The 26571-nt window shown below is 48.7% G+C and overlaps 2 protein-coding genes across 2 annotated transcripts in view; both read left to right on the plus strand.

Moving 5' to 3' along the window:
* The window catches only part of LOC105876178 (uncharacterized), a 70104-nt gene that overhangs the window by 7821 nt on the left and 35712 nt on the right, over nt 1–26571 (plus strand). The window contains exon 3 of the mRNA XM_076008462.1: nt 3317–3484. Within this exon, the coding sequence (XP_075864577.1) occupies nt 3317–3484 (168 nt within the window). The remainder of the gene's footprint in view (nt 1–3316; nt 3485–26571) is intronic.
* On the plus strand, nt 53–19475 carry LOC142874253 (myosin-7B-like). Its single transcript, XM_076008463.1, has 2 exons — nt 53–695; nt 12996–19475. Exon 2 carries the CDS (start codon nt 17387–17389, stop codon nt 18188–18190), a length of 804 nt encoding a protein of 267 aa, XP_075864578.1. The 5' UTR covers nt 53–695; nt 12996–17386; the 3' UTR covers nt 18191–19475.

Raw genomic sequence — 26571 nt, forward strand, 5'->3', positions numbered from 1 at the left:
CCCTTCCCTAGCCCCTGCCTGTCCTCTCTTCCCTAGCCCCTGCCTGTCCTCCCTTCCCTAGCCCCTGCCTGTCCTCCCTTCCCTAGCCCCTGCCTGTCCTCCCTTCCCTCGCCCCTGCCTGTCCTCCTTTCCCTAGCCCCTGCCTGTCCTCCCTTCCCTCGCCCCTGCCTGTCCTCCCTTCTCTAGCCCCTGCCTGTCCTCCCTTCCCTAGCCCCTGCCTGTCCTCCCTTCCCTAGCCCCTGCCTGTCCTCCCTTCTCTAGCCCCTGTCTGTCCTCCCTTTCCTAGCCCCTGCCTGTCCTCCCTTCTCTAGCCCCTGCCTGTCCTCCCTTCCCTAGCCCCTGCCTGTCCTCCCTTCCCTAGCCCCTGCCTGTCCTCCCTTCCCTAGCCCCTGCCTGTCCTCCCTTCCCTAGCCCCTGCCTGTCCTCCCTTCCCTAGCCCCTGCCTGTCCTCCCTTCCCTAGCCCCTGCCTGTCCTCCCTTCCCTAGCCCCTGCCTGTCCTCCCTTTCCTAGCCCCTGCCTGTCCTCCCTTTCCTAGCCGTTACCATCCTAGGCCTGCCAGTGCTAGCTGCAGGCATGTATTAGCTTTACTGAAGGAGTGGATTGAGGAGCCATTATGTTCTCTAAAGTCATCAAGAGAAGACTGATATAAAGATATTCGAGATATTCAGTTATAAACAACTTTCTTCATACTATGGTAACGTATTCCAGCATTTCCCCCCATATCTGGTAACTTAGTTCAGGTTCTTAACATTTATTTCCTACTTATTACATAGCTCTACTTATTATTGCCGTGGAGCAAACCACTGCACAACTGAGTGTAAAACAACAACCATGTTGCTGTGCTCACAGGTTGTGTGTCCAGAATTCAAACACTGCTGTCTTGTCCCCTATGTCTGGGACCTCAGTTCCAGGGGGGATGGAAAGGACAGGGGGATTAGAGCAGCTGGGCTGGAGGACCTACATCACAGACCATTCCCTTGCTGGCGTGTCTGGCCCTTCAGCAGGTCTGGTTGGAAGACTGGCTCAGCGTGGTCAGAGCGGCTGCGCAGGAGGCCTCGTGTGGTTGCACTTCTTCCGTGGTGATTCAGTGTCTCCTCAAACAAGGCAAAAGCTAGTCCTGCCTTTCATGGCCTATTAATAGCTTCAGAAATCACGTCACGTTACTTCTGCCATTCTGTCCTGGCTGAAGCAATCAGAAGCCTATAGATTCAAGGAAAGGGGCCCACCTTCCTAATGGGAAGTGTGTCAGACACTTTGGATCACGTTTTTAAACCATCAAAATAGTGCCCCTTTGGGTTTGTTATCTGACCTACCATTGTGTGGTGTGGGGTTGGGCAAGTTATTTAATTTTTGTGTGCCCTGGTTATCTCATGCATAAAACCAGATTGGTAATAATAACGACCTCATAGGGGTGTTAAAAGGGCAAAGGCTTCCCTCATCTGGTCTCCTTTACCCTTTACCCTATCCCCTCGTCTCACCTGCTCACTGCTCTGGTAGTCCCAGGGGTCGCCTTGCTGTTCTTTAAACACATCAGGGGTGCTCCAGCCTCAGGGTCTTGGCACTGGCTGTTCTCTGTGCCTTGAACCCTTTTCTTCCAAATATCCACATGACCAATGCTCTCTCCTCTTCTCCTGTTCACATGTCACCTCAGCGAGACATGCTCTGACTCCCTGTGGCCCTCCCAACCCCCTTCAGCCTGATCTAATTTCTTTCATCACATCTGTTATTCCCTGACATACCCTATAGCTTACAGATTTCTTAATGTTTGTTGTGTTTTGTCAGTTTTCCCTGTAATCCTAAAAGCTCTATGAGAGCAGGAATATGTGTTCTGTTCCTGATACTATTCCAAATATCTAGAACATGCAAGTAATTTATTGCAGCTGACCAGTTAATATAGGTTGAATTACTGAGAGATTAAATGAGACAAATGGATAAAGCATTTAGAAGAATCTCTGACACATACTAAGTAATACGTAAATGTTAGTCATCATCAGCATTAATGGTCTGTTGTGGTCTTCTGATTTATCATTTCTTTTTTTTTTTATTTATTTTTCACCTTATATGAACTTTGACTACGGATTTATCATTTCTCTCCCTGTGTCCTCAGCTTCTCCCATCTATAATTCATGCCAATGAGATTATCTTCTTTCTCCTTTTTTACAAGAGTAGGCCGCTTTCTTAAGGGGACGTGTGATGGGAAGAGTCTAGGCTTAGAAGTTAAAAATGGGAGCCGAGGCCGGGCGTGGCGGCTCACTCCTGTCACCTGAGCACTGTGGGAGGCCGAGAGGGAGGATCCCTTGAGGCGGGGAGTAGGAGGCTGCAGTGGGCTGTGGTGATGCTGCTGCACTCCAGCCTGGGCCGCAGAGTGAGAACCTGTCTCAAAACACATCGACAGCAACGATGCTTTCATCTTCTTTGACATGAACAACATTGCAAAGTAGTTTGTTAAGTTCACCAACTGCATGAGGCTTGTTTTGACCTGTAGGTATAGAAAGTGAGCGAGGGGAGGGCATGGTTCTGGATGGACAGCTGGCAAGGAGAAGAGTGTGCAGGCAGCAACAGCAGGGCGTGTGCACGTGGAGAAGCCTCCCTCCCTCCCTCCAGCGGGAGCAGCGGCCGCCACAGGGCGGAGGGTGGGACGTCCACCCCTTGCAGCACGCGGGGCTGAGGGTCGGGAGCAGAGGCGTGTTTGTGCGTGTGGAATGCGCGGCGTGCCTGCAGAAGCACATTCCTCCGCCCGAGTGTTCAGAGGGCTACGGCGTGTGTGCTTTGCTTTGCCTTCATTGCGCATGTCGAGTGCTTTATTCAACTATCCCACAAATATCTCAAGGGCCACACAGTCCGGCTGCTTCTTTGAGCACATTGTTTTAAACTGTTAGCAGCATAATGTAGAAAGACATTGGGAATCCAGATTTTTTTGGATCTCTCTCAAGTTCTGTGGCCGCTTCCTCTTCTGGGGAACGGTGACAGCTGCTCTGCTGCTTTCCAGCCCCGTGCGGGTCCGCGTGCGGTGCGCTTGCTGCAGGTGGAAGAGCTGGGCGCAGTGGCCTGGGGGCAGTCCTTTCGCCCCTGTTGTGTCTGACACCACACACCCAACATGCATAGCCGCTTTCTGAACACCCCCTTGAACTTCAACACTTGATATTTGTCTCTCGACATTCCTCGCAAATTCGTATCGTGGTTAAATTCCTTTGAAGTGCTAGATAATTTAGGATTAAAATTAAAGCAGTGTTGTTTTTTCAACTATAGGCTCTTAAAACTTGGCAAGCACGATGTGGTCTTTGATCCCGTATCTTTGCGTGTGCCGTGTTGCAGGACACGTCTCCCAGAGACAGTCTGATACTCACCTCTCACACCGGAGGTTGCTATGGAAGCAAACAGCCTGTCTGCAATGTCATTGGCAACTACCGGTTCCAACAAAGCCGGGGTGAGGGGGCTTCCGGTGTGGTGAGGCTGGAGAGGCACTTGCTGACAGCAAGAGAGGTAAATGCAAATTATGCTTATCTCTGTTACAACACCTGGTCTGTTTAATTGTATGTGAGAGAAAGAGGAAGAATGTATGTATATATTTGGGCCTATTTCTAAGCTAATGAAACTTTTTTAAAAGAACATAAAATGCATATTGTCTGGGAGTGCTTTTGCTTTCCCATTACTTTAAATGTTGTGCATATTATATTGAGTGTTTGAGTAGTCTTTATCTTTAAGAATGGGTAGCGCTTTATTCTTTTTCAGTAGTAAGATGTCTGCCACCACAGTAAAAATTGCCTTGAACTTCAAGTATGCACTTATGTGTATGTGCTCATGGTACTTGCAGATGTATAGTATGTGTATACTTATAGATTTTTCTTCAAGAGGTTTCTTCTCTCTAAATACTTTTCTCGTAGCTGTGTTTGATGGGTTAGAGTGCAAGAAGGCACGCACTTTCCTAGCCTCTGTCATACGGGCTTTTCGATCAACCTTACTCCTTATTTATCAACATACACCCATTAAAACCATGAAATTAACTCCTGCTCACATTCTTCCTGTGTGGTGTGGAGTCTGCTTTGCTGCTTTGACATAGTTTCCTACATTTAGGTCTTTGCACCTGCCCTTCCCTCTGCCTGAAATGCTCCTCACCCTTCCAAGGGGGTCACTCTGGGGAGTAGTCCTTGACAGACCTCTCTCCTCAGGCACGGGACGGGGCAAAATCCTGACTCGGCCCTTGTCTGACACCAGTTACACTGTGCTGGAATCACTGAGTTGTCTCTCTCCCCGTCTAGTCTGCTGGGCTGCCCCTAGCCTGCAGGGCTGGGCGGAAGTACTGCACATGGTGCTCAGCACCTCTTAGGCACTTAATAAATACTTGTTGAATGAATGTGATAATACTTTTGAAGGAAGCTTTTAAAAGAAATGCTCTCCCTGTGCCAGACCCTCCTGGTGGATGTGCCGAGACGCTGTGACGGAAGTGCCATGGCGTGGATGCCCACGGCCCCCTGGCTTGGGGCTGCTGGAGCAGGAGCCCCGGCCGGCCTTCTGCCAGCGAGCAGCCGTGTGCAGCAGCACAGCCTCGAGCCGGGACTTGGGGAAGGTGGGAAGCGTGGGTCGACGCTAAGTGGAATCTTAGGTAAAGACTGGAACCAGAACTTTGCCTCTTCACAATTCACCTCAATTTTAGTGACGAAATACCATTGGATTTTTAGTTAGGACTCCTAGTGGTTGAGTCGCTTGGACTGCTTTTGGAATCTAAACAACAGGGTGGATAGAGCTGTCCCTGTGTTTCTTCAGTCAAAACTTTCTTGAGATGAGGAACCAAACCTCCGAGTTTACTTCCCAGCAGTCCCAGGCGGTCACTGGCCAGTTTCCTTCTGCGGGCGCAGCGGCAGCCAGCAGAGCAGGGGGGCAGGGACAGACCCCCCTTTCCCTTACAGTGGCTGGAGTCTGACTGGCGTGTTTAATTCTAGTGGCTTCTCTCTCCAGAAGCGCTTGAATATGACTAGCAGAGAGTGGCTTAATTTAAAAGTTTTCGCCATTTTCTAAAAAGCTGTGAGCAAAGCCATTTTACTCCTGTTTTTATTTCTAGTCTGGATATGACTCAAAATCATATAAAATATAAATATTATAGAAATCTATTATGCAGAAAGTAAAAGTTCCTTGAAATTTTTTTCTTCAAAGAAATCACTTTTAGCAATTTGGTATATATTCTCAGAGTTTTTTGTATAGACATTAACTTTTTATTTATTTTAACACAAAAGGGACTCTAATGGAACATAATGGTAAGTTTTTTTAAAAAACTTGGTAATATAATCTCTGGGTCTGAGCACTCTGAGATCCACCGTAACTCAGTTTACTGGCAGCGTGGTCTTTCAGCGCATGGCGGTGCCATAGTTTATTAGCTGTCAGTGGGCACTGGGGTGGTTTCTCATTTTTTTGTTGTTAGAAACAGATCTGCAGTGAACATTCCTTTGTATAACTTTGTGTGCTGCTGTTAAGAATGTTTGTGTAGGGTAGGTTCCTAGAAGTCCTTGGTCAAAGCAGGTGAATATTTGACATTGTCATAGATACTGCTAAATCAGTTTTGAAAAAGGGATTCACCTACTTTATTATCCTACCAAAATGAATGAGAATGTCCATTTCCCCACACCATTGCCATATTGTAGATAAATTTTATCTGATTGTTTTGGTCTGTTTTGTTGCTGTAACAGAACCAGAGACCCAGTAATTGATACAGAAAAGAAATTTATTTCTCACAGTCAAGGAGGCTGGGAAGTCCAAGACTGAGGGCCTGCCTCTGACGAGGGCCTTCTTGCTGCATCCTGACATGCTGGAAGGACAAAGGGAGGAAGCCTGGAGAGAAGGAGGGGAAGGGGAGGAGGGACGGGAAGAGGAGGAGAGAGAACGGGAGAAAAGAGAGCAGAGTCCTCCTGGCTTAATCACCTCTTGAAGGTCTCACCCCTTAATACTGTTTCTATGGCAATTAAATTTCAACCTGAGTTTGGGAGGGAACAAACATTCCAACCAAAGCACTGATGGGCAAAAAATTATGTGAAAGAACAAAAGTTACTTTCCCCTGACATCTACATATATTTATGATATTTTCATATTATATTTTTGCCATTCATATTTTCTTTTTAAAATAAGTTTCCTGCTTATATTTGTGTATATGTATTTTTTTTTTGGTCTTTTTAAATCTTAGTGATTTAAACTCTTTATGTTTCAATCATCTGTCTGTTGTATAAGTTAGGAACATTTTCCCTAGATTTTTCTTTTTACTATTTATTATATCCTTTTTAAAAGAAGTTTTAAGTTTTTTTTTTTTTTTTTTTTTTGAGACAGAGTCTCGCTTTGTTGCCCAGGCTAGAGTGAGTGCCGTGGCGTCAGCCTAGCTCACAGCAACCTCAAACTCCTGGGCTCGAGCGATCCTTCTGCCTCAGCCTCCCTGGTAGCTGGGACTACAGGCATGTGCCACCATGCCCGGCTAATTTTTTATATATATATCAGTTGGCCAATTGATTTCTTTCTATTTATAGTAGAGACGGGGTCTCGCTCTTGCTCAGGCTGGTTTTGAACTCCTGACCTTGAGCAATCCGCCCACCTCGGCCTCCCAAGAGCTAGGATTACAGGCGTGAGCCACAGCGCCCGGCCAGTTTTAAGTTTTTATGTGGTAAATTTTTTCATTTTTTTTTCTTGATTACATTTGTGTTTCATGTCTCTACGAGAAATTTTTATTTTGTTCCCTAATTTAAAAAAAAATGCTGTATTATCTTCTAATACTCTTCCTATGGCTCACATTTGAACATTTAACCCACATTTGAACCTGTTTGGAGAGGTTGGTATAAGGTGTGGGGATCTCTTTTTTCTCTCTCTCTTTTTTTTTTTTCATGTGTATGAGCACTTGTCAGGAGCCCTCAGTTCTTTCCCCACTGATTGAAGATACTTGCTTTACCACACACTCAATTTGTGTATATGTCATTTTGTTTCTCTGATCTCTTATTAGTGTCATGCCCATGCCATGGTGTTTTTATTCCTGCAGCTTTTGATTATATGTTTTGACGTTTTGAAGTGTAATCCCCTACTGATAATTCTTATTTTTCAAATAATAATTCTTATTTTTCAAAATATTCATAGTTTTCATTGCCATTTACTCTTTCAGTTGAATTTTATTTTATTTTACTTTTTATTTCTTTAATTTTTTTTTTTGAGACAAGATCTGGCATTGTTGCCCTGGCTAGAATGCAGTGGCATCTTCATAGCTCACTGCAAACCTCCGACTCCTAGGCTCAACCGATCCTCCGGTCTCAGCCTCCCAAAGTGCTGGGATTACAGGCATCAGACACCTCACCCCACCCCAGATGAATTTTAGATTCAAATTACCATGTTTTGAAAATGGAACATGGAATTTTGATTAGGTTATTTTGATGAGATTAGTTGAGTTTATAAATTGATTAATTTTGGGGGAAAAATAAGATGTGGTTGTGGTATAAGTTCGATTTAGATACACTTCACTCTCTAGGATGATTCTCAATTTTCAATTTTTAGACCATGAACCAATGAGAAATGGGCATCAAAATTCTTATTTTATATATTTTTAAAAACACAAGTATCATTGTGAAATTCATCTGATTTAGCTCTCGGATGAAAATGCTTCCCATTATCCTTATTGTCATGGAAGCATCTGTCCCATATTTACCATGAATTTGGGGATGTTAGTTGCCTCCCTGTCTTGCTTTTGGCAAACTTTTCACAGCTTAAAGTTATTTGGGCTTCTGGAAAATTGTCTGTTTTTATATTACAATTTCTTTCAAGCTAAATATTTTCCTATAAATTCAATCCCCCCAGCCACTGGTTTTCATAGCCTCTCAGAGAGCTTTCCCCTCACATGAACTGCAAGAGTAGTTTCTCGGGGGTAGTGGGGGACAGAGGTTAATTGAATTTTTCTTTTATTCTTGAGACAGAGTCTTGCTCTGCCACCCCAGCTAGAGTACAGTACATAGCTAGAGTACATCATAGCTCATGGAAACCTCAAAGTCCAGGGCTCAAGCAATCCTGCCTCAGTCTCTCAAGTCTCTGGAACTAATAGGGACTAACAGCCTCCAAGTCCCTGCCACCATGCCTCGCTAGTTTTTTCTATTTTTAGTAGAGACAGGGTCTCGCTCTTATTCAGGCTGGTCTCAAACTCCTGACTTCAGGCAATCCCAGAGTATTAGGATTATATAGGCATGAGCTACCTTGCCCTGCCGGAATTTTTATTTAAAACAACTAGTGACTGACAAAAAGAGTTAATGCCCAGAATGATTTGCTTCAATTAAAAATTAATAGTAGCTGATTTGGAAGCAAGCAAACAGAAGGGTGAAAGAGAGCCTTAATGTTCTGCTAACAGATATAACTAGAAAGCATAAAGATTATCGGTGTGCTTTTAGCACAATTTGGAAGTATAATCAATGTGCAGAAAAAGCCTCATATAAGCCTCATTGCTGCATATGAAAAATCACTTAATTATTATACATTTGTGAATATTTTTTATTGTGGCAAAATATATCTAACATAAAATTTATAGTTTTAATCATCTTTTAAACATATAGTTGAGCGACATGAAGTATATTCACACTATTGTGCAACTATCACTACTATCCATGTCTAGAATAGATAGTTAACACTCATTTGGGGGGATTCTTTATTTGCAAGTTTACCTGCCTGATAGAATTTATTCCTAACCCCCAAATCAGGACAGTGCTTTGGCAGCCATTTTGAATGTGTGGGCACATCTTCAGCTGAGTTCACAACAAGGCAACACTTTGCTTTCTTGTTTCAGCCCTCATAGCATAAACAAGTGTCCGTTTTGTTGTCTGTTTACTGCCACCTGTTTTTTTGTTTTGTTTTGCATTTTCGTGCTTTCTGTGGAGGATTTCACTATTTAAGATGGCCCTCATGGTGCTGAAGCACTGTCTACTCTTCCTAAGTGCAAGGCTATGATGTGTCTTATAGAGAAAATGCTGCAATTGTATTGGAGTTACAGAGCTATTGGCAATGAGTTTGGTGTAACCAGTAATACATGTAACAGAAGGTGTGCTCCAACAGATACACTCATAAAACAAACTTGTGTATTGCTTAGTTGATGAAAATGTTTTGACCAGAGACTTGCAGGCACCTAACCCTGTATTGTCCTCTAAGAGCAATGGTACAGTATTTACTAATCACAGTGACTTTGCAGAATATGACCATGAATGATAGGAATTGACTGTATCCCTTTTTTTAGGAAGAAGAGGCTTAATTATATCTGGTGTTTTCCATTAACAACACATGCATGGACAACAGTGCTAGGAAAAACCACAGGCTTTCCTCATTGGTCTGAAGATCTTTGATTCCCTGCTAATGTTGTCAGAGTGGAGCCCCAGAAGCAGATCGAGAGCTCCCTGTCCGTGGGGTAGGGCATATGGAAGGCACTGGTCGAGTGCCTGGCTTAGCTTCATGGTGGCTGAGATGAGAGCTGGCCTTTACGTTGGGGCCCTCCACATACACAACACAGGGTCATTTTCTCTGGACAGTGAAGTTTTCCCCTCACATACTCTAGGCTTGTCTTCCTGTGCTTGCTGTGTGTGCCACTATACAATCATAAGATTATTTTCCAAAAATTTTGGAGTCACTTGTCTACTGTTGGCACCTCTTCCATTCTCTTTGCCAGTCTTGTCATTTTGTGTTTATTTTTCAATTGGCCTATCAGGTGGGAGAAGAGAGAAATGCATGTGTTCAGTCTGCCATCCTTAACCAAACATTCTCATTATGGCTACAAAAACGTTTGCATTTAGTTATTGTTATTCAAGTTATACGAGGCTGAGGGGGAAAGTATCCAGCCATTGTTAACATAAGGAGAACATCCAACATGGCTGGATACTTTCCAGACAGCCCTTATATATTACACAGTTTAAAGAATCAAGGCTTGTTACAAACAATAGTTCCCTAGACCCCCATTCTCACCACCCCCTGATGCCCTGCCCTTCCCCCATTTCCTAGTGTCCCCAGATGGCCACTTTGTCTCCTGTACTGATTATTTAGGTTTCACTTTCATATCTTTATAACATGCTTGTGTTCTTATTTATTTTTCAGTTTTAGGCATTGTCTGTTGACTTTTTATTGTGGTTTTATAAAAGTCATCATTGACATTTAAAACCCAAAAAGTCTTCTTATTGAAATGTAACAGGCATAAAAAGTTCTCAGATCATAAATCTACAGCTTGATGAATTACCACAGAGTAAACACGTTTGCATAACCATGACCCAGGCCAAAAAATATGCTCTGACCCAGAATCCTCTTCCTGCTGCCTCTTTCTCATCCCCTCCCCCAAGGAACGGCTGTGCTGATGTCCAATGCCATAGATTAGTTTTGTCTGTTTTTTTAAACATTATACTAATGGAATCATACAGTGTATTATTTTGTGTCTGCTTCTTGCTTGCACCATTCTTCCATGTTGATATTTTGTTTTGTAGCCAACTGTTGTAGTTGTTTGGCTTGGTCTGCATTTGCTTTGGATTGAAATGTATCCTCCCAAATTTGTAAGTTGAAGTCTTAACCTCCAGCGCAGCTGTGTTACTTGATGGTAAGGTCAAGGTTCAGCGAGGTCTCGGCGTGAGCCCTGACTGATGGGATTAGTGTCCTCACGTGGAGAGACACCGAGAGCTCGCTCTCACCACTGTGTGAGGACAGCGAGAAGGCGGCCGTCTGCACGCCAGGAGGAACGCCTTCGCCAGAACCACTCATGGGGCTGATCTTGCACTTGCAGCCTCCACAACTGTGAGGAAATGAGTTTCTGGTGTTGTGTTACGGCCGTGGAAGCTGACTGATGCTCCATCCTTCAGGCTGCTGTGTACCCCTGAGGGATTTGAGATCGTTTCTGCTCGCTGTGCTAGTGGTTATGGATGCTTTAACACCTTTAAGGAGCAGGGTGTCAGGCTCTTTTGACTGGTAGTGAATGGACAGATACGGACTTTTTTCCAGTGGGTGTTTGCTGTGAGTTTGTCGGGCCCTTTTGGTTGAGGATTGTTGGGGAAGCCCTTGCTGTGTCCGAGCTGTCCTTATCTCTATTTTGTAATTTTCCACTTTGCTTCTGGCATCAGGGCGACTGTAAATGGAATTTCCCAGAACTTTGCACAGAGGTGCAGTGGCACTCCCCTCTCCTCACCTGGTGACCCCCCTTGGCATTTGCTGTGTCCCCTTCACCCGACTCCACGGCCACCAGGTTGAGGGGGTCTGCTCCAGCCTCCACCTTCTGAGGCAGAGCAACCAGCGACACTGACAGCTCCCACCTCTTTGGTGACCTTGGGGTCTCAGCTCTGTCTGAACTCCAAGGCCCAGCTCTAGGCCCAGGTTATTTTGGTTGAGTCTTTCCAGCAGGCAGTGGGAGGAGGAGGGGATTAGGAACTTGCCCCTCAGGCTTCATCTCTGCACATACACATGTTGATATGGAAAATGGCGGGCGCCGGGATGTGGCCGCTTGCCGCCTCCCCATTGCTCTGCATCTCCGCGGGCCAGTGTTGCGTGTGGCCAGTTGGAGGGCATGCTGCTGGGGCCAGGCCCCGTGGCACACGGTCGCCAGGGATGCCGTGTGCCGCCAGGGTCCTGCGTGCTGGAATGCCCCAGGCCCATGTGCCTTGGCCTGTTTCCAGCAAGGCTGTTTGTGTGATCCTGATTGGGTAATTTTTGAATCCCACTGTTTTTGATTGGATGTTAAAGCTTGTTGTTGATTAGATGTTAAAGCTTGTAGTTGATTGGACACTTTTTGAGCCCTACCAAGGGTATAAAAGCAGGAGCAGAAGGGGCAAGAAGGGCAGAAGATCGGAAGACATGAAGAGAGCTGTAACACTAGGTGTGCTGAGCCTGCTGTAGAATAAAGGCTGCTCGGTTCTTTCCCCAGTCAAATGAATAAGAGCCGTAACGCTAGCTGTACACACTGCCGCAACAATGTCAACCTTGCATGATGTTTCACTCTGGGGATTGCTGTTGCTTTTGATAAAATGACTGTTTTCTCTGGTTTTATTAAGCTGAATGGAATGTATTTGAGCTCCTATTTTTGCTTCAGATGCTACTCAAATAGCAGTACCTGAAGCTGAAAATGTGTAAACACAGGATCGGAAGAGAATCCTTAGAACAGAAGGAGGGTATTAAGCAGAACCAGAAGAAACTGGTGATTGAAGGCAGTCATGAGAATAGAGAGCAGTTCTCATAAGACCAGAGGGAAGAACAGGAAAGGCAGCCTGTTTGACAGATTCAGCCAGAAGGAGGAGGAGGACGAAAATATGATGGAGGCCAGAAAAGGACAGAGTATCTAGCAGGTTTCTTTGGAATTGGGGGATCCAAATGTACCACATAAAATTAGCAATGAAAGTGAAGTTTGAAGGCAATTGATTCATTTGCCTTTGATTTATGCAATTTTTAAGACCACATTGTTCTGTGAAAACACCAGAAGCCCCATTTCTTCAGAAGCCCTGTTTCCATCTCTGATTATGGTGTTGAAGCCTCAGATCAGCGCAGCAAATGTCTACTGAGTGCTCCTGTGTGCGAGGTAGTGTGCTAGGGCTATAAATGAATCAGTTGTCTCTTCTCCAGTTGAGATGTGCAAAAGTAATCAGTGTTTGCGTGTTTCGGCAGCCACTATTGTCTTCTGCTCATTTACTTTCCATTGAAACACACATTCATTTACTCTTCACTCCTTCCCCAGTTCTGATTTGCCTCCCCTGGGGTTGGGGTGGTGGCCCTTCCACTCTGGGGCTGGAATCCCTGGGTGTCTTGCCGCAGCACTTCCTGTCTGTAGTTCATAAGGAATAAATGACTAGGGAACATGGAGACTTCGAACCCGGTTAAGCAGTTTTTAAAAGCACAGTGTTAATATGCATAGTGTGGCCTTTCTCAAATATGGCAGGGGGACACCTGGAGGTTTCCTGAGGCCCTTTCAAGGGGCCTGCAAAGTCAAACCATTTTGTAATACTATTGAAACATTAGCTTTTTTCATTCTCTCTTTTACAAGTATATAGCTTTCCAGAGGCTACATGATGTGTGATCATCACAGCAGACTGAATGCAGAAGCACAGATGAAAATTTCATACAAACAAATTACTTATGTTAACATGTGATAGGCTTGTTATTTTGAAATGAATTATCAAATACTTTATAATTGCTGAGTTTTCATTTGTAATATGGTAAATATCCATTAATATAACCCACATTTGGGGTCCTCAGTAATCTTTAGGAGTGTAAAGGGGACCAAAAAGCGTGCAAACCACAGACAGGATGTCCAAGGCCTTTCCCATTCGAGCTGCGGGTGCTCCCTCAGTGCGTCACTGCACGTGCGCTGTGCAGATGCTCAGCCAGAGCTGACGCCGGCCTCTGGTGGGCCGCCTCATTCTGGCATTTTCCATCGGGCACCGCAGGTATATGAGCAGCGGGTGCCCTCCTGGCCATGGACAAGGTCTCCCTCACAGTCCAGAAAGGGCAGTGCTTTGGCTTGCTGGGCTTCAATGGAGCTGAGAAAACAACGACTTTCAAAATGCTGACTGGGGAGGACAGCATCACTTCCGGGGATGTCTTTGTCGGGGGCCACAGTATCAGCTCTGACATCGGGAAGGGGGCACGGCCAGGGAGCCCCACAGGGGACAGGGGGCAGGCCTGACAGGGGCCAACCCCAAAGGAAGGGCTGGAGCCACCCTCTGGCCCCCAGTGGGCACAGCACACACTTGTGGATGGCAGGACAAGGCAGTGACCGGGCCAGGCCAGGCAGGCGATGGGGAGGACAGACAGGTGCCACACCTGAGAGCGCTGAGAGGCATGTCCCGCACTGACAGAGGCCGTTTGTGTCCAGGCAACTGCAGTGTGGGCTCAGAGGCCTTGCTGAAAGAGGGGACAGAAGTGAAGGCCTAGGACCCGCCACAGTTTCTCCACATTGGGCTGAACCCCACAGGCTATCCCCCAGGGTAGAGGTCGACCAAGGGCAGCCATCCTGCCCCTGCTGCCCATGCAGAAGGTCCCAAGCAGAGCCAGGGACATGAAAAGGCAAAGAGCCTAAGACGTGGCCTTGGGTCCTGTCTGGAGCTGGCAGCAGGGGCTCTGGACTGTGGCCCTCAAGCCAGAGCACACTAGGTCCTCTCTGGAGAAAGGCTTACCCTGGTACTCAAAGGCCCCCAAATAATGTCCCAAGGCTGCGAGTGCTGCACAAAAAACAGACAAAGGTGATGGGCACCGTGGCTGGAATCCAGACTCCAGGCCCCACGGGAGGGACAAACCCACAGACCTCAGATCTGCAGGTGTCAGGCCCAGGTTATACAATAGCTATTCACCGTGTTTAAGCAAATAAATTAAGTGACTTCGATACGGAAAATGGCAGGCGCCAGGACACGGCCACTTGCCGCCTCCCCGTTGCTCTGCATCTCTGCTGGCCAGTGCTGCGCGTGGCCAGTTGGAGGACACGATGCTGGGGCCGGGCCTCTGCGGCACACAGCCACCCCAGACTCCCGTGGCACAGAACCGCGCCAGGACCCCGCGTGCCGGAATGCCCCCAAGCCCACATACTGCTGCCTGTTTCTGGCCACGCTGTTTGCATGATCCTGATTGGGTAATTTTTGAATCCCACTGTTTTTGATTGGATGTTAAAGCTTGTTGTTGATTGGATGTTAAAGCCTGTTGCTGATTGGATGTTAAAGCTTGTAGTTGATTGGATACTTCTTGAGCCCTACCAAGGGTATAAAAGCAGGGGCAGAAGGGCAGGAAGGGGAGAAGATCGGAAGACACAAAGACAGCTGTAACACTAGGTGTTTTGAGTCTGCTGTAGAAGAATAAAGGCTGTTCTCCGACTCTGTGTGTGCTGCCCAGTTCTTTCTCTGGTCAAACGAATAAGAGCTGTAACGAGAGCTGTAACGCTAGCTGTACATCCTGCCCCAACATTTTGGTTTCCTGAGTGGGAAAGCCGACTGAGCTGGCCCCTTGAAGTCACGAGATCAGCGAATGGCGTGGGTGGAGCTGGCCCCTTCAAGCCAAGGCAACGGTAAATGGCGTGGGCGGGGCTGGCCCCTTGAAGCTGCCCGAACAATTGGGGAATGGTGCTGATGGAGAACAGTGGCATGTCCGGCGAGCGGACTGCACCCAGATGGTGGACGGCACCGAGCAGCATCTCTCTCCTTCAGCACCAAGAGCTGTTGGCCAAGGGCAATAAACTTGCCGAGGCCTTGCTGAGGGGGAAGCAGGGGCACTGACGCAGACCACACTGTGACAGGCCTCCCGGCAGGTGCTGACCTCCACGGTGCTGTTGGCCAAGGGCAACAGCAGGAGGCTGAGCAGGTGGGTGCCGGGCTTAGCCAGCTGGAGCGGCAGACCAAGGCCAGGACATTGGACAAGGTAGGGACCCCGGGACCCGCCTGAGATCGGCCTGTCACAGAAGAGGAGCCTATCGGCTCCTAGGTTGTAGGCCCGTCAGTGGGACGGAAGAGGAGCCCCATTGGCTCCTAGGGTTTGGCCCGTCACTGGGGTAGAATAGGAGCCCCATCCACTCTTAGGGTATAGGCCAGTCGGGGACGTAAAAGGAGCCCAGTCAGCTCCTAGGAGGTAGGCCTGTCAGTGGGACAGAAGAGGAGCCCCATTGGCTCCTGGGGTATAGGCTTGTCAGTGAGAAGAGGAGCCCCATCGGCTCCTAAGGACGGGGATCCCCCAGGGGAGGGAATGTATCTGAGTGGAACAGTGACTGCTTGCGGACGTTGTGTCGGTAGCCCCACAGCTTCGGCTACGGGGTTTGAGTGGGTCCTAATCTGGGGTTCTGTGGTGATGTCAGCATAATGGCGATTGCCAAGACGCGCCTAAGTTCCCTCAAGGGACGCAGCTAGGCGGACACCTGAGAGCAGGAAAGGAGTGTTGTTGGGTGGCGTAGGGAATGGGAGTGCTGGTTAGGAGCTAGAGCAGGGATGAGAGTCTAGGCAGGGACAAGGTTCAGAAAAGGAGTGTTGGGCGGTGTAGGGGACAGGAGTGCTGGATGAACATGGGAGGATTCGAATCCAAGCCAACAGTTGCAAGGTGCATGCTGATAAGTTTCATGTGTTCATTGTGGAGAGTGGTGACTGGGACTGCATCCGACACCTCACCACCATCGGTTCCTCCATTGCTGGCATCTCCACCACTCGTCCGACGCTTGCGGTCTGCCCCGGCCCTCCAGATGCCTCTGCATGAAATGTGAGGTCTGTCGCAGGTTTGGGATGATGGAACCATCCAGCCGGGGCAACCTGCCCTGTATTATCAGCCTTTCTCCACCACCGCTCTATTGAATTGGAAACACCATACACCGTCCTACTCAGAGAAACCGCAGGCCCTTATCGACCTCCTGGAGCCTGTCTTCCAGACTCATCGTCCCACGTGGGAAGATCGCCGGCAACTCCTGCTGACCCTCTTCAATACCGAAGAACAGCGTCGGATCATGATTGGAACTCGGAAGTGGCTGCAGGAACGGGCGCCAGTGGGCACCCTGGATGTGGAACAATGGGCATCACCAGTGGTGCCCGAGACCAACCAGAGTGGGATTTCAACGCACCAGAAGGACAAGCGGCACTCGAGCGGTACCAAGAGGCTCTTCTCCAAGGAGTGCGAGAAGGGGCCAAAAAGCCGACCAACGTGAACAAGGTTGCCCTAATTACCCAGAAGCCAGAGGAGTCATCGTATGACTTCTATGAGCCCCTCTGTGAGGCATACCGGATAGACACACCTATCGACCCGGAGGCGGCCGAAAACCAGAGAATGGTGAATGCAGCATCAGTCGGGCAATCGGCCTCCGACATTCGGAGGAAGCTGCAGAAACTCGCAGGCATTCGCAGGCATGCGTATCATGCAGTTAATGGAAGTGGCCCAGAAGGTGTACGTCAACCGAGACTGGACTGCTCAGAGGAAGAAAGATCAAAGGAAGAAGAAAAAGGCTGCCCTCCTGGCTGCTGCCCTTGGTAGATCTGATCCATCCAGGCAGCCCAGACCCCCACGAAAGCGGGGAACTGGAGGACGGGCAAGAGGTTTGGCCACTGGAAGAATGAATGCCCCCACAAGGGAAGTAAGCTAGTAAAGGGGGGAACCAGATGAGTGCCCCTGGCGGGAGACCAGTGTGCCAATTGCAAAAGGTTTGGCCACTGGAAGAATGAATGCCCCCACAAGGGAAGTCGGCTAGTGCGGCCAGGAACCCCACGAAAGGGGGGAACCAGAGGACGGGTGCCCCTGGCGGGAGACCAGTGTGCCAATTGCAAGGGGTTTGGCCACTGGAAGAATGAATGTCCCCACAAGAGAAGTCACCTGTTGCAAAGGAGGGCCCCGTTCAAGACACCCCAACAGAAACCGGAAGCCCAAGACTCCAAGTTGGGCCAACCGGGTTCCTTCAGCCCTCAGGAACCCACAGTCAAGATGGAAGTAGGGGGCCAACAGATGACATTTGTGAATGTTGGAGCAGAACATTCAATTATAAGGCATGAGATCCTCCACATGCCAGACTGTCTGGCGCCTCTTTTGGGACAGGACTTGCTGAGCAAGTATGAGGCAAACGTCAACCAGAGGACCGAGGAGCTGGAGGAGGCCAAGAAGAAGCTGGCAGAGAAAGATAAGGAGTGTGCTGACCTGAGGTGCAGCCACCAGCGGGCAGTGGAGTCCCTGCAGGCCTCCCTGGATGCTGAGAGCCAGGCCCACAACGAAGCACTGAGGCTCAAGGAGAAGATGGAGGGCGACCTCAGGGACCTGGAGCTGCAGCTGGGCCACGCTACCCAGCAGGCCACAGAGGCCCAGGAGGCCACACAGCTGCTGCAGGCCCAAGTGAAGGAGGAGCAGGCAGGGCGGGATGAAGAGCAGTGGCTGGTGGCTGAGCTCCAAGAGCAGGCGCAGGCCCTGGAGCGCTGGGCTGCACTGTTGGCTTCTGAGCTGGAGGAGCTGTGGGCTGCGCTGAAGCAGGGTGAGCACAGCCGGTGGCTGGCGGAGCAGGAACTGTTGGAGGCCACCAAGCGCCTCAACCTCCTGCATTCGCAGAACACAGGCCTCCTGAACCAGAAGAAGCAGCTCGGGGTGGATTTGGCCCACCTGAGTGGGGAGGCAGAGAAGGCCAGAAAGGCCATCACCGATGCCAGCATGATGGCTGAGGAACTGAAGAAAGAGCAGGACACAAGTGCACACCTGGAACAGAAGACACTGGAACAGATGGTGCGGGAGCTCCAGGCCTGACTTAAGGCTGAACAAGCTGCCCTCAGAGGTGAGAGGCAGGTACCTATGGGGGTACGGGTGTAGACTGTGGGCCCCTGGCAGAGGACAGTGGCATGTCTGTCCAAGCGGCTGGACTTGGTAGTGTTGGGACGGCCGCCTCGTTTGCTGGTCAATGAGGCGGACTGGCGTGTTTGGGCAGGGTGTCCATGTGGGGACCTTGAACCCTGCCACCTCCTTCCTACCGGGCCAGGGCCCCCGGTCCATGACTGCTGAGGCCGTGGAGGAGGTCTGTGCAAGCCGGCCAGATTTGGGGGATGGTCTGTTGCCGGGGCCTGACCTGGAGCTCTACACGGACAACAGCAGCTACATCCAGGATGGCAAACAGTGGCTGGCTACGCAGTCACCACAGGGAGCGAAGTTATCATGTCAGCCCCTCTGCCTCAGGGATGGTCAGCCAGAGGGCAGAGTTGCGGGCGCTCATCCAAGCTCTCAGGTATGCCCAAGACGTAAGGACCAATGTATATGGATTGTCCCTAAATCTAGCTAGAAGCCAAGGACTCAATGAGGACCACTGGTCTGGACTGTCACGGGAATTGGACTCGGGGCCTTCGCCCCAAGAGACTGGACTAACTTGCTTTGGTAATCCTTTTCTGGGTTTACAGGGGTGCCTCTGTGTTCTTGGTTGGGGCTCTCTGGGGAAGAATACGTAAACCAATCAGGAATTGTAACTACCAAAGTCAAAGAGCTATGGTAACCATGGGGCCCAATGTAGTGATTAGATTCATAGAGAGGTTGATGCCTCTGTGTAAACTGATAAGGGCATCAAAAGGGGGGAATGATGCAGAAAATTGAGGGTGCCAGGACGCGGCTGCTTGCTGCCACCCTGTTGCTCTGCATCTCTGTGGGCCAGTGCTGCACGTGGCCAGTTAGAGGCACGCTGCTGGGGCCGGGCCCTGCAGCACATAGCCGCCAGGACCCCACATGCCTCCGGGACCCTTTGTGCCGGAATGCCCCCAGGCCCACATGCCCCTGCCTGTTTCTGGCCACGCTGGTTGCCATTCTGATTGGGTAATTTTTGAATCCCACTGTTTTGGATTGGATGTTAAAGCTTGTTGTTGATTGGATGTTAAAGCCTGTTGCTGATTGGATGTTAAAGCTTATAGTTGATTGGACGCTTCTTGAGCCCTACCAAGGGTATAAAAGCAGGGGCAGAAGGGCAGGAAGGGGAGAAGATTGGAAGACACAAAGACAGCTGTAATACTAGGTGTGCTGAGCCTGCTGTAGAAGAATAAAGGCTGTTCTCCGACTCTGTGTGTGCCGCTTGGTTCTTTCTCTGGTCAAATGAATAAGAGCTGTAACGATCTGTAACGCTAGCTGTACACACTGCCGCAACAACTTAACATACATGCAGGAGAGAGGGCACTACATGTGACCTTGACATGGAGGGGAGGTGGGATGTCTCGAATGCATATGAGTCCCAGGAGGAAAGGAGAAGGAACAGGAAAGGTAGCAGCCAAAGACAGTAAGTGTTCGTCTGCATGACTACGAGTTCTTCCTAAACCCACTAAAAACAGACTCTGAAAGCCTGAGGGACCCCAAGGAGGGTGAGGAAACCTGGTCTCTGGAATCCACAGAACCCAGGCACACCTGTCCCCTGCCAGTTGCTGAAGGTACCTGCACAGGTGGTGGCTGGCAGCCCTGGGAGGCCACACAGTGGCGTCCTGGCTCTGCTGGATGTGGCCACCCGCTCAGAGAACAGCTGCTGTGCTGACTGACCAAGTAATGCTCCACCACGAAGGAGCTGCCAGCAAACATGTCCCATTAGAGGGGGAAGAAAGCCAGGGCTGGCACACGTTATATGTTCGCTAAATACCTGGGAACAAAGGAGCAGGTGACCAGCTAGGAGCTGTAAAGTCTTCTGTGTGAGGTTTGCATGGAGATCATGTCACGTCCTCAGTGCAGCCATTCTTACTCCACGCTGACCCGTGGCTGCCTGTGGTGGACCAGGCTCCAGGCTGGACCTTGCTGGCCTGTGACTTCAGGGTGAAAACCAAGTGATGGTAGGTCTTCGAGCAGGTCTGGGATCCTGGGCCCGGCCAGCCAAACCCTTCCTGTGTCCCTGCTAAGCACTTCTCAGTGAGGTCAGCCGTGGGCAGCTGCCACAGCCTGGGCACAGTTCCACGGACCACCCTGGACAGACCCCAGAGGCCAGAGACAGGCCAAGGTGTGCACCAGGGCAGGGGCCCTGTGGGGCTTCCCTCTGACCTGCTTTCTCCCCGGCTGCGTCTAACCCCAGGTGCGGCAGTGCATTGGCCACTGCCCGCAGTTTGACGCCCTGCTGGACCACATGACCGGCCGAGAGATGCTGGTCATGTACGCCCGGCTCCGGGGCATCCCTGAGCGCCACATCGGAGCCTGTGTGGAGAACACTCTCCGGGGCCTGCTCCTGGAGCCACACGCCAACAAGCTGGTCAGGACTTACAGGTGCGAGCTGCACCCAGCCCAGGCCCTTCCCAGGGAGAGGGCGGGTTCTCCTGAGCATAGAGCGGAAGCGACTCCGCAGGCCAGTGGCCGGAGCTCCTGCCCACGGGCCCAGGCCTGAGCAAGATTTGGGAGCACAACCCAGGCAGTGCTGGGTGAGAGGGGCTGCCCTGGTGGTTCCTACCACCTGGACACCAGGCCAGCGGTGAGTGATGTCAATGTTTACAGAACTCTGTAATGTGTGCCTATAATGGTTTTGAAAACAGTGGGAATAACAAAAATGTTAGTCTGCTTACTGATATTACAAAGTCACTTTCAGTTTCAATTTGCTTATTATACCAGCTAATTTTGCTGGGTCTTGTTTTATGAAATCTGAATCTGTCATTAACAAGCAAGCATGGCTCATTTAAGGAAACATGTTCACCTGTTCGAAAATATTTAATACTAGAATTTATTAACATGTGCCAGTATACCAAGTGTAACCCAAGTAAAGTTCCTAATGTTTTTTTTCAGTCTTGAGAGCAGACTGACTGTTAACGTAAAGAAGGAAGGATGAGTAATGGTTAGGAGCATGGTGAAGCTAGACGGCATGGATTGTCTTAGTTTCCCCATTTGTAAAATGGAAATTATAATAGTACTTTATAAAGGTTATCATGAGAATTATACGAGTTATCCTTTTAAAGCACTTAGAGCGGTGGCTCACATCTAGATTGGGAGGATCACTTGAGACTGGGAATTCAAGACCACCCTGGGCAATGCAGCAGACTCTGTCTCTACAGAAAAAAATTTTTTTTTTTGAGACAGAGTCTCACTTTGTTGTCCAGGCTAGAGTGAGTGCCGTGGCGTCAGCCTAGCTCACAGCAACCTCAAACTCCTGGGCTCCAGTGATCCTTCTGCCTCAGCCTCCCGAGTAGCTGGGACTACAGGCATGCGCCACTATGCCCGGCTAATTTTTTTTATATATATATCAGTTGGCCAATTGATTTCTTTCTGTTTATAGTAGAGACGGGGTCTCGCTCTTGCTCAGGCTGGTTTTGAACTCCTGACCTTGAGCAATCCGCCCGCCTCGGCCTCCCAAGAGCTAGGATTACAGGCGTGAGCCACCGCGCCCAGCCAGAAAAATATTTTTTAAGAAATAGCTCAGCTGGTGATGCTCCCCTGTAGTCCCAGCTACTCAGAGAGGCTGAGGTGGGAGGATTGCTTCAGCCCAGGGATTGGAGGCTGCAGTGAGCTATGATTATGCCACTGCACTCCAGCCTGAGTGACAGAGTGAGACACTGTCTAAAAAATGTAATCAAATAAGTAAAAGCACTTAGAAGAGCTTAGAATAAAGCCTGGGACACGGTAAGGACTCTGTGTTTGCCGTTATTGTCTGCTCTGCTAAGTAGTTCTCTCATTTGCTTTGTTTTTGGCGTGTGGGGAATGTTTTGTTTGTTTATTTAAATCTCCCTTCTCCTCCAAATACACACACAGGAAAAAATCAAAGCTTAAGAATTGAATGGTAGATTCTAGCTAGATCTTTTTTGCAGGGCTTAATTATAGTAGACTACTTTTGAGAATAACTACTAATAGTTATGCATCTAGTATATGCTGATCTGTTAAGTGTTTTACCTGTATTAGCTCATTTAATCATTACTACTTCATGGTGAGGTAAGCTCTATTCGTAAGGAAAGAGAGCCGTGAGATTAAGTAAACTGCTCAAAGTCCCCTAACTCATAAGTGATGGATACTTGGCTGGTCATCCTGTGATAGGTGTAGTTAGTTTTGAGTCAGGTGTTAATGAGCTCTAAATGAGAACATATTTGTCACCATTCAGGTGACAGGAGCGTGTGAGAAGCAGTGTGCTAGGAGCACTGTTGCATGTTAGTTAACATGGGATCCGTGGTCATTAGACACTCAGTGCGCCTCCCATGCTCGTACACTCCCAGCGTCAGACTTCAAACACCTGCTGTATGTCGGGGACTGTTCTGTGTGCTGTGGATACCATATGGAACCGAGTGAAGTTCCTGCTTTCCTGTAATTGGCATGCTGGTGGAGAACAGCAATAAACAACATGTGATGTCGTGTCAGTGCTGTGAGGAGAAATGGAGCAGGGTGTATGACGTTATATTCTCACTTTCTGCAGTCTTGATGCTGTGGCACCTGGGGCCCTGCTGGTCCCTCCCAGGGTGAGCTGGCTCTTAGAGGTGACACACTACTCCCCTGTGAGAGTGCCTTTCAGATGCAAACGGCCAGTTCAGAGCCCTCCTCCAAGCCTCCTCCTCTGTCTGGCTCTTTGCTTCAGGGGCTGTATTTCTCTGCCCTGATCACCCGGCCAGGTGCCAGACAACTAGAGACAGCGTCTGCATCCTGGAGCCCGCTGAAGTGACTCAAGTGAGCCAGTTCTAAGCCGCCGTGCCCTGCCGTGCCTTTCCCACAGAAATCATGACACAGGCTTTGCCAGCGCTGTGCTCTGGCTCCTTTGCACTGACCCACCCTGGTGCTTCCCTGCGCGGCCCTGTGTGGTGCGGCAGGCCCTCTCCTCTTGGGAACTGTGAGGAACAACCTCACAGTGGCGTCATCTCATGATTTGTTGGCCTTGCCATACCTGAATAATAATACAACCTACATTTTATTTATTTATTTATTTTTGAGACAGAGTCTTGCACTGTTGCCATGGCTAGAGTGCCGTGACGTCAGCCTAGCTCACAGCAACCTCAAACTCCTGGGCTCAAGGGATCCTCCTGCCTCAGCCTCCCGAGTGGCTGGGACTACAGGCATGCACCACCATGCCCGGCCAATTTTTTCTATATATTTTTAGTTGTCCAGCTAATTCCTTTCTGTGTTTAGTAGAGACTGGGTCTTGCTCTTGCTCATGCTGGTCTTGAACTCCTGACCTTGAGCGATCCTCCTTCCTCGGCCTCCCAGAGTGCTAGGATTACAGGCATGAGCCACCGCGCCTGGCCTCAACCTACATCTCAAAGCACAGGGTGAAGAGGTAATATTGCAGAGAACTTGTCAATTCGAAATGAAAAGTAGGGGCATCCTCTTGACGCAGAAAATGGCGACGCAGCAGCTTGCCGCCTCCCTGTCGCTCTGCATCCCCGTGGGCGGGCGCTGCGCAGCCGGTGGGAGGGTGCGCTGCTGGGGCCGCCCTGCCTGCCATCCGGACCTGTGCTCTGGCAGAGCTGGCTACGCAATCTTGATTGGATCCCACTGTTGCTGATTGGATGTTAAAGCTTGTTGCTGATTGGACGATTTTTGAGTCCTACCAAGGGTATAAAAACAGGAAGAGAGCAAGGAAGGGGGGTCAGAAGTGGGTTGAACCTGCTGTAAGAATAAAGACTGTTCTCTGACTCTTTGTGTGACCCTCGGTTCTTTTCCCGGTCAAGAGCTATGACCCTGGCTGTTCCATAAGAGCTGTAACACTAGCTGTACACCTTGCCAGAACACTCTTAGTAATTCCTTTGAGAAACGTCCTTATCCGTCTGAGCCAAGCTTTGTGATGTCTCCCACGAGTCAGATAAGTGCTGTTGACTTTGGGTCAAGCCACGTGGTGTGCAGTGGGATTTGACGCAGGCCTTAAAGGATGAGAGGACAGCCCCTTGCGTGCTCGCTGCAGAGCTCGAATGCGAGTTTCCATTCCGTGTTGGCGGGAGGATGCCACGCGGCGCCTAGGCCCTGATGCCGTCTTCTCTGGGCAGAGACTCAGTTGTCACCACGCGGTGCCACAGCCAGTTTAAATGGTACTGTCTTTTTTCTTAAACTGAAACTGCTTGATTATAAAGAAGAAGTTTGTAACATGTAATGAAATAATTGACTTTTAAGGAAATGTATTTGTGCTGGCAGGTTAGCCAGCCTTAAGCATACACAGGGTGGAGGCACACTCCTTGCCACGAGATCTTGTCCCAGTGTTCGGTGTCTTTGCTATGAGAGTGTTTTTCTCTTACTTTGGACGAGGATCTGCCTTCTAGAAACTTCTGTGACACTGTTCTTTATTTTGCCATGTGGAGCTTTAGAGGTTAAGTCTATCACACCTTATACAGCCAGCCCTTAGAGGTAGCTATTTTGGGTCTTCTTGGTTTTCCCTTTTCCAGAGTAAATCCTCTCAGCCTCTTTGGCCACCCACAGGAGTCCCCTCCACAGAAGCCTAGTTTATTCCATCCTTAGAATTGATTTTTCCTTGTGTCCGGAATTTGTTTAATTCCTGCTAAAATTCATTTAATTGGTTTCCTGCCATAACTCAAGTCTATGGGGCATTTTTAAATAATGAATCTTTTGTATTAGCTGTCCCTTGTAGTTTGGTGCTATATAAATTGAATATGGATGTCTTCATCCAATTAAAATATTCAACAAGGCAGGAACAAGACCCTACAGTGGAGAATCCACCCTTCCAAGTTGATGCTGCTGGGGGACTCATACCTGTAATACCAGCACTTTAAAAGGCCAAAGTGAAAGGATCACTTGAGGCCAGGAGTACTAGCCTGGGCAGTGTAGTGAGATCTCATCTCTACAAAAAATTAAAAACTTAGCTGGGCATGGTAGTGTATGCCATAGTTCCAGCTACTCTGGAGGCTGAAGCAGGAGGATCCTGTGAGCTCAGAAGTTGGAGGCTAGAGCGAGCTATGAAGGCACCACTGTACTCCAGCCTGGGTGACAGAGTGAGACCCCATCTGTGAAAAATAGGGCCTGGTGGGGGACAGGGGGTGAAAGAGAGAGAGAGAGAGAGAGAGAGAGAGAGAGAGAGAGAGAGAGAGAGAGAGAGAGAGAGTTGATGATGCTGAGCCAGTAGTAAAGACACTTTGATTTTGAGGGACAGGGTTTCATTTAGTCCCCCAGGCTGGAGAGCAGTGGCATCATCATAGTTCACCGCAGCCTCCTTTCCTGGGCTCAAGCTGTCCTCCTACCTTAGCCTCCTGAGTAGCTGGGACTACGGTCAAGTAGCTGGAACTATAAGTGCACACCAACATGTTTGAGTTATTTCTTAAAATTATTTTGTGGATATGGGGTCTTGCTATTGCCTAGGTTGGTCTTGAACTCCTGAACTCAAGCAGTCCTCCCACCTTGGCCTGCCAAAGTGCTGGGATTATAGCCATGAGCTGCCCTGTTTGGTCATTAAGGCATTTTTTGAGTAAGATTTACCCACCATTTTTGAAATTAGATTTTTTTTATAAGAAAGGAAAATTCCTATGTTTGAAACACTTAATGAGATTTACTGAAGAAAAAAATACATACCTACAAAATACCCAGTAGATGGTGAGATGTTTATTTGAAGCGTTATTGAGTATAAGAATCCTTCCATCAGGCTCTTCGTGGGGAAATCCGATTACACCCACCTCGGTCAGCTTGCTTGCTTCATTCATTTCCCTCCTCCCTTCCTCTGTCTCCATCCCTTCCTCCCTCCATCCATCCCTCCCTTCTTTCCTCAAACAACAGTTTATTCCATAGAATAGAATAAGTTTCCAGTGAGCTGAGCAGAAGAAGTTGGCTTTAGAGACAGAAGCAAAGAACAAGGAATGTATGAATCCTTTCAAAGTTACTTTTCTTGTAAGGCGGTGACAGGGAAATAGAACAGTAGAAAAATAACTGCTTAATTAACATGAAGTTACTTTCGGCTACTTCTCTGTGTGTGAGGATTAAAGTGGAGGAAACTTTATTATCATGCCCATTAAACTGGCCTGTTTGGGAAATTGGCTGTTATCTCTCTCCTGACTTCTTGGAAGATCAGATAAGTTAGTTTAAAATTGAAGATGTGAAACCTTAGCATTAGTGACTCCATTTTGATTATTAGTCTGGTCTTTTGGGGCCTAATGCAGTAGCTTAGTCCAAAACAGTGGCCTCCTGTAATTTTTATTTAATGATTCTCCCATTTTGGTCAAGCTCTCACCTGGGGGAGTGTAACTGATACCCAGGGCGTCAGCACTGCTCTCAGTTACCATCAT

The sequence above is a fragment of the Microcebus murinus genome, chromosome 12, assembly GCF_040939455.1.
Source record: "Microcebus murinus isolate Inina chromosome 12, M.murinus_Inina_mat1.0, whole genome shotgun sequence".
NCBI classification, from domain to species: domain Eukaryota; kingdom Metazoa; phylum Chordata; class Mammalia; order Primates; family Cheirogaleidae; genus Microcebus; species Microcebus murinus.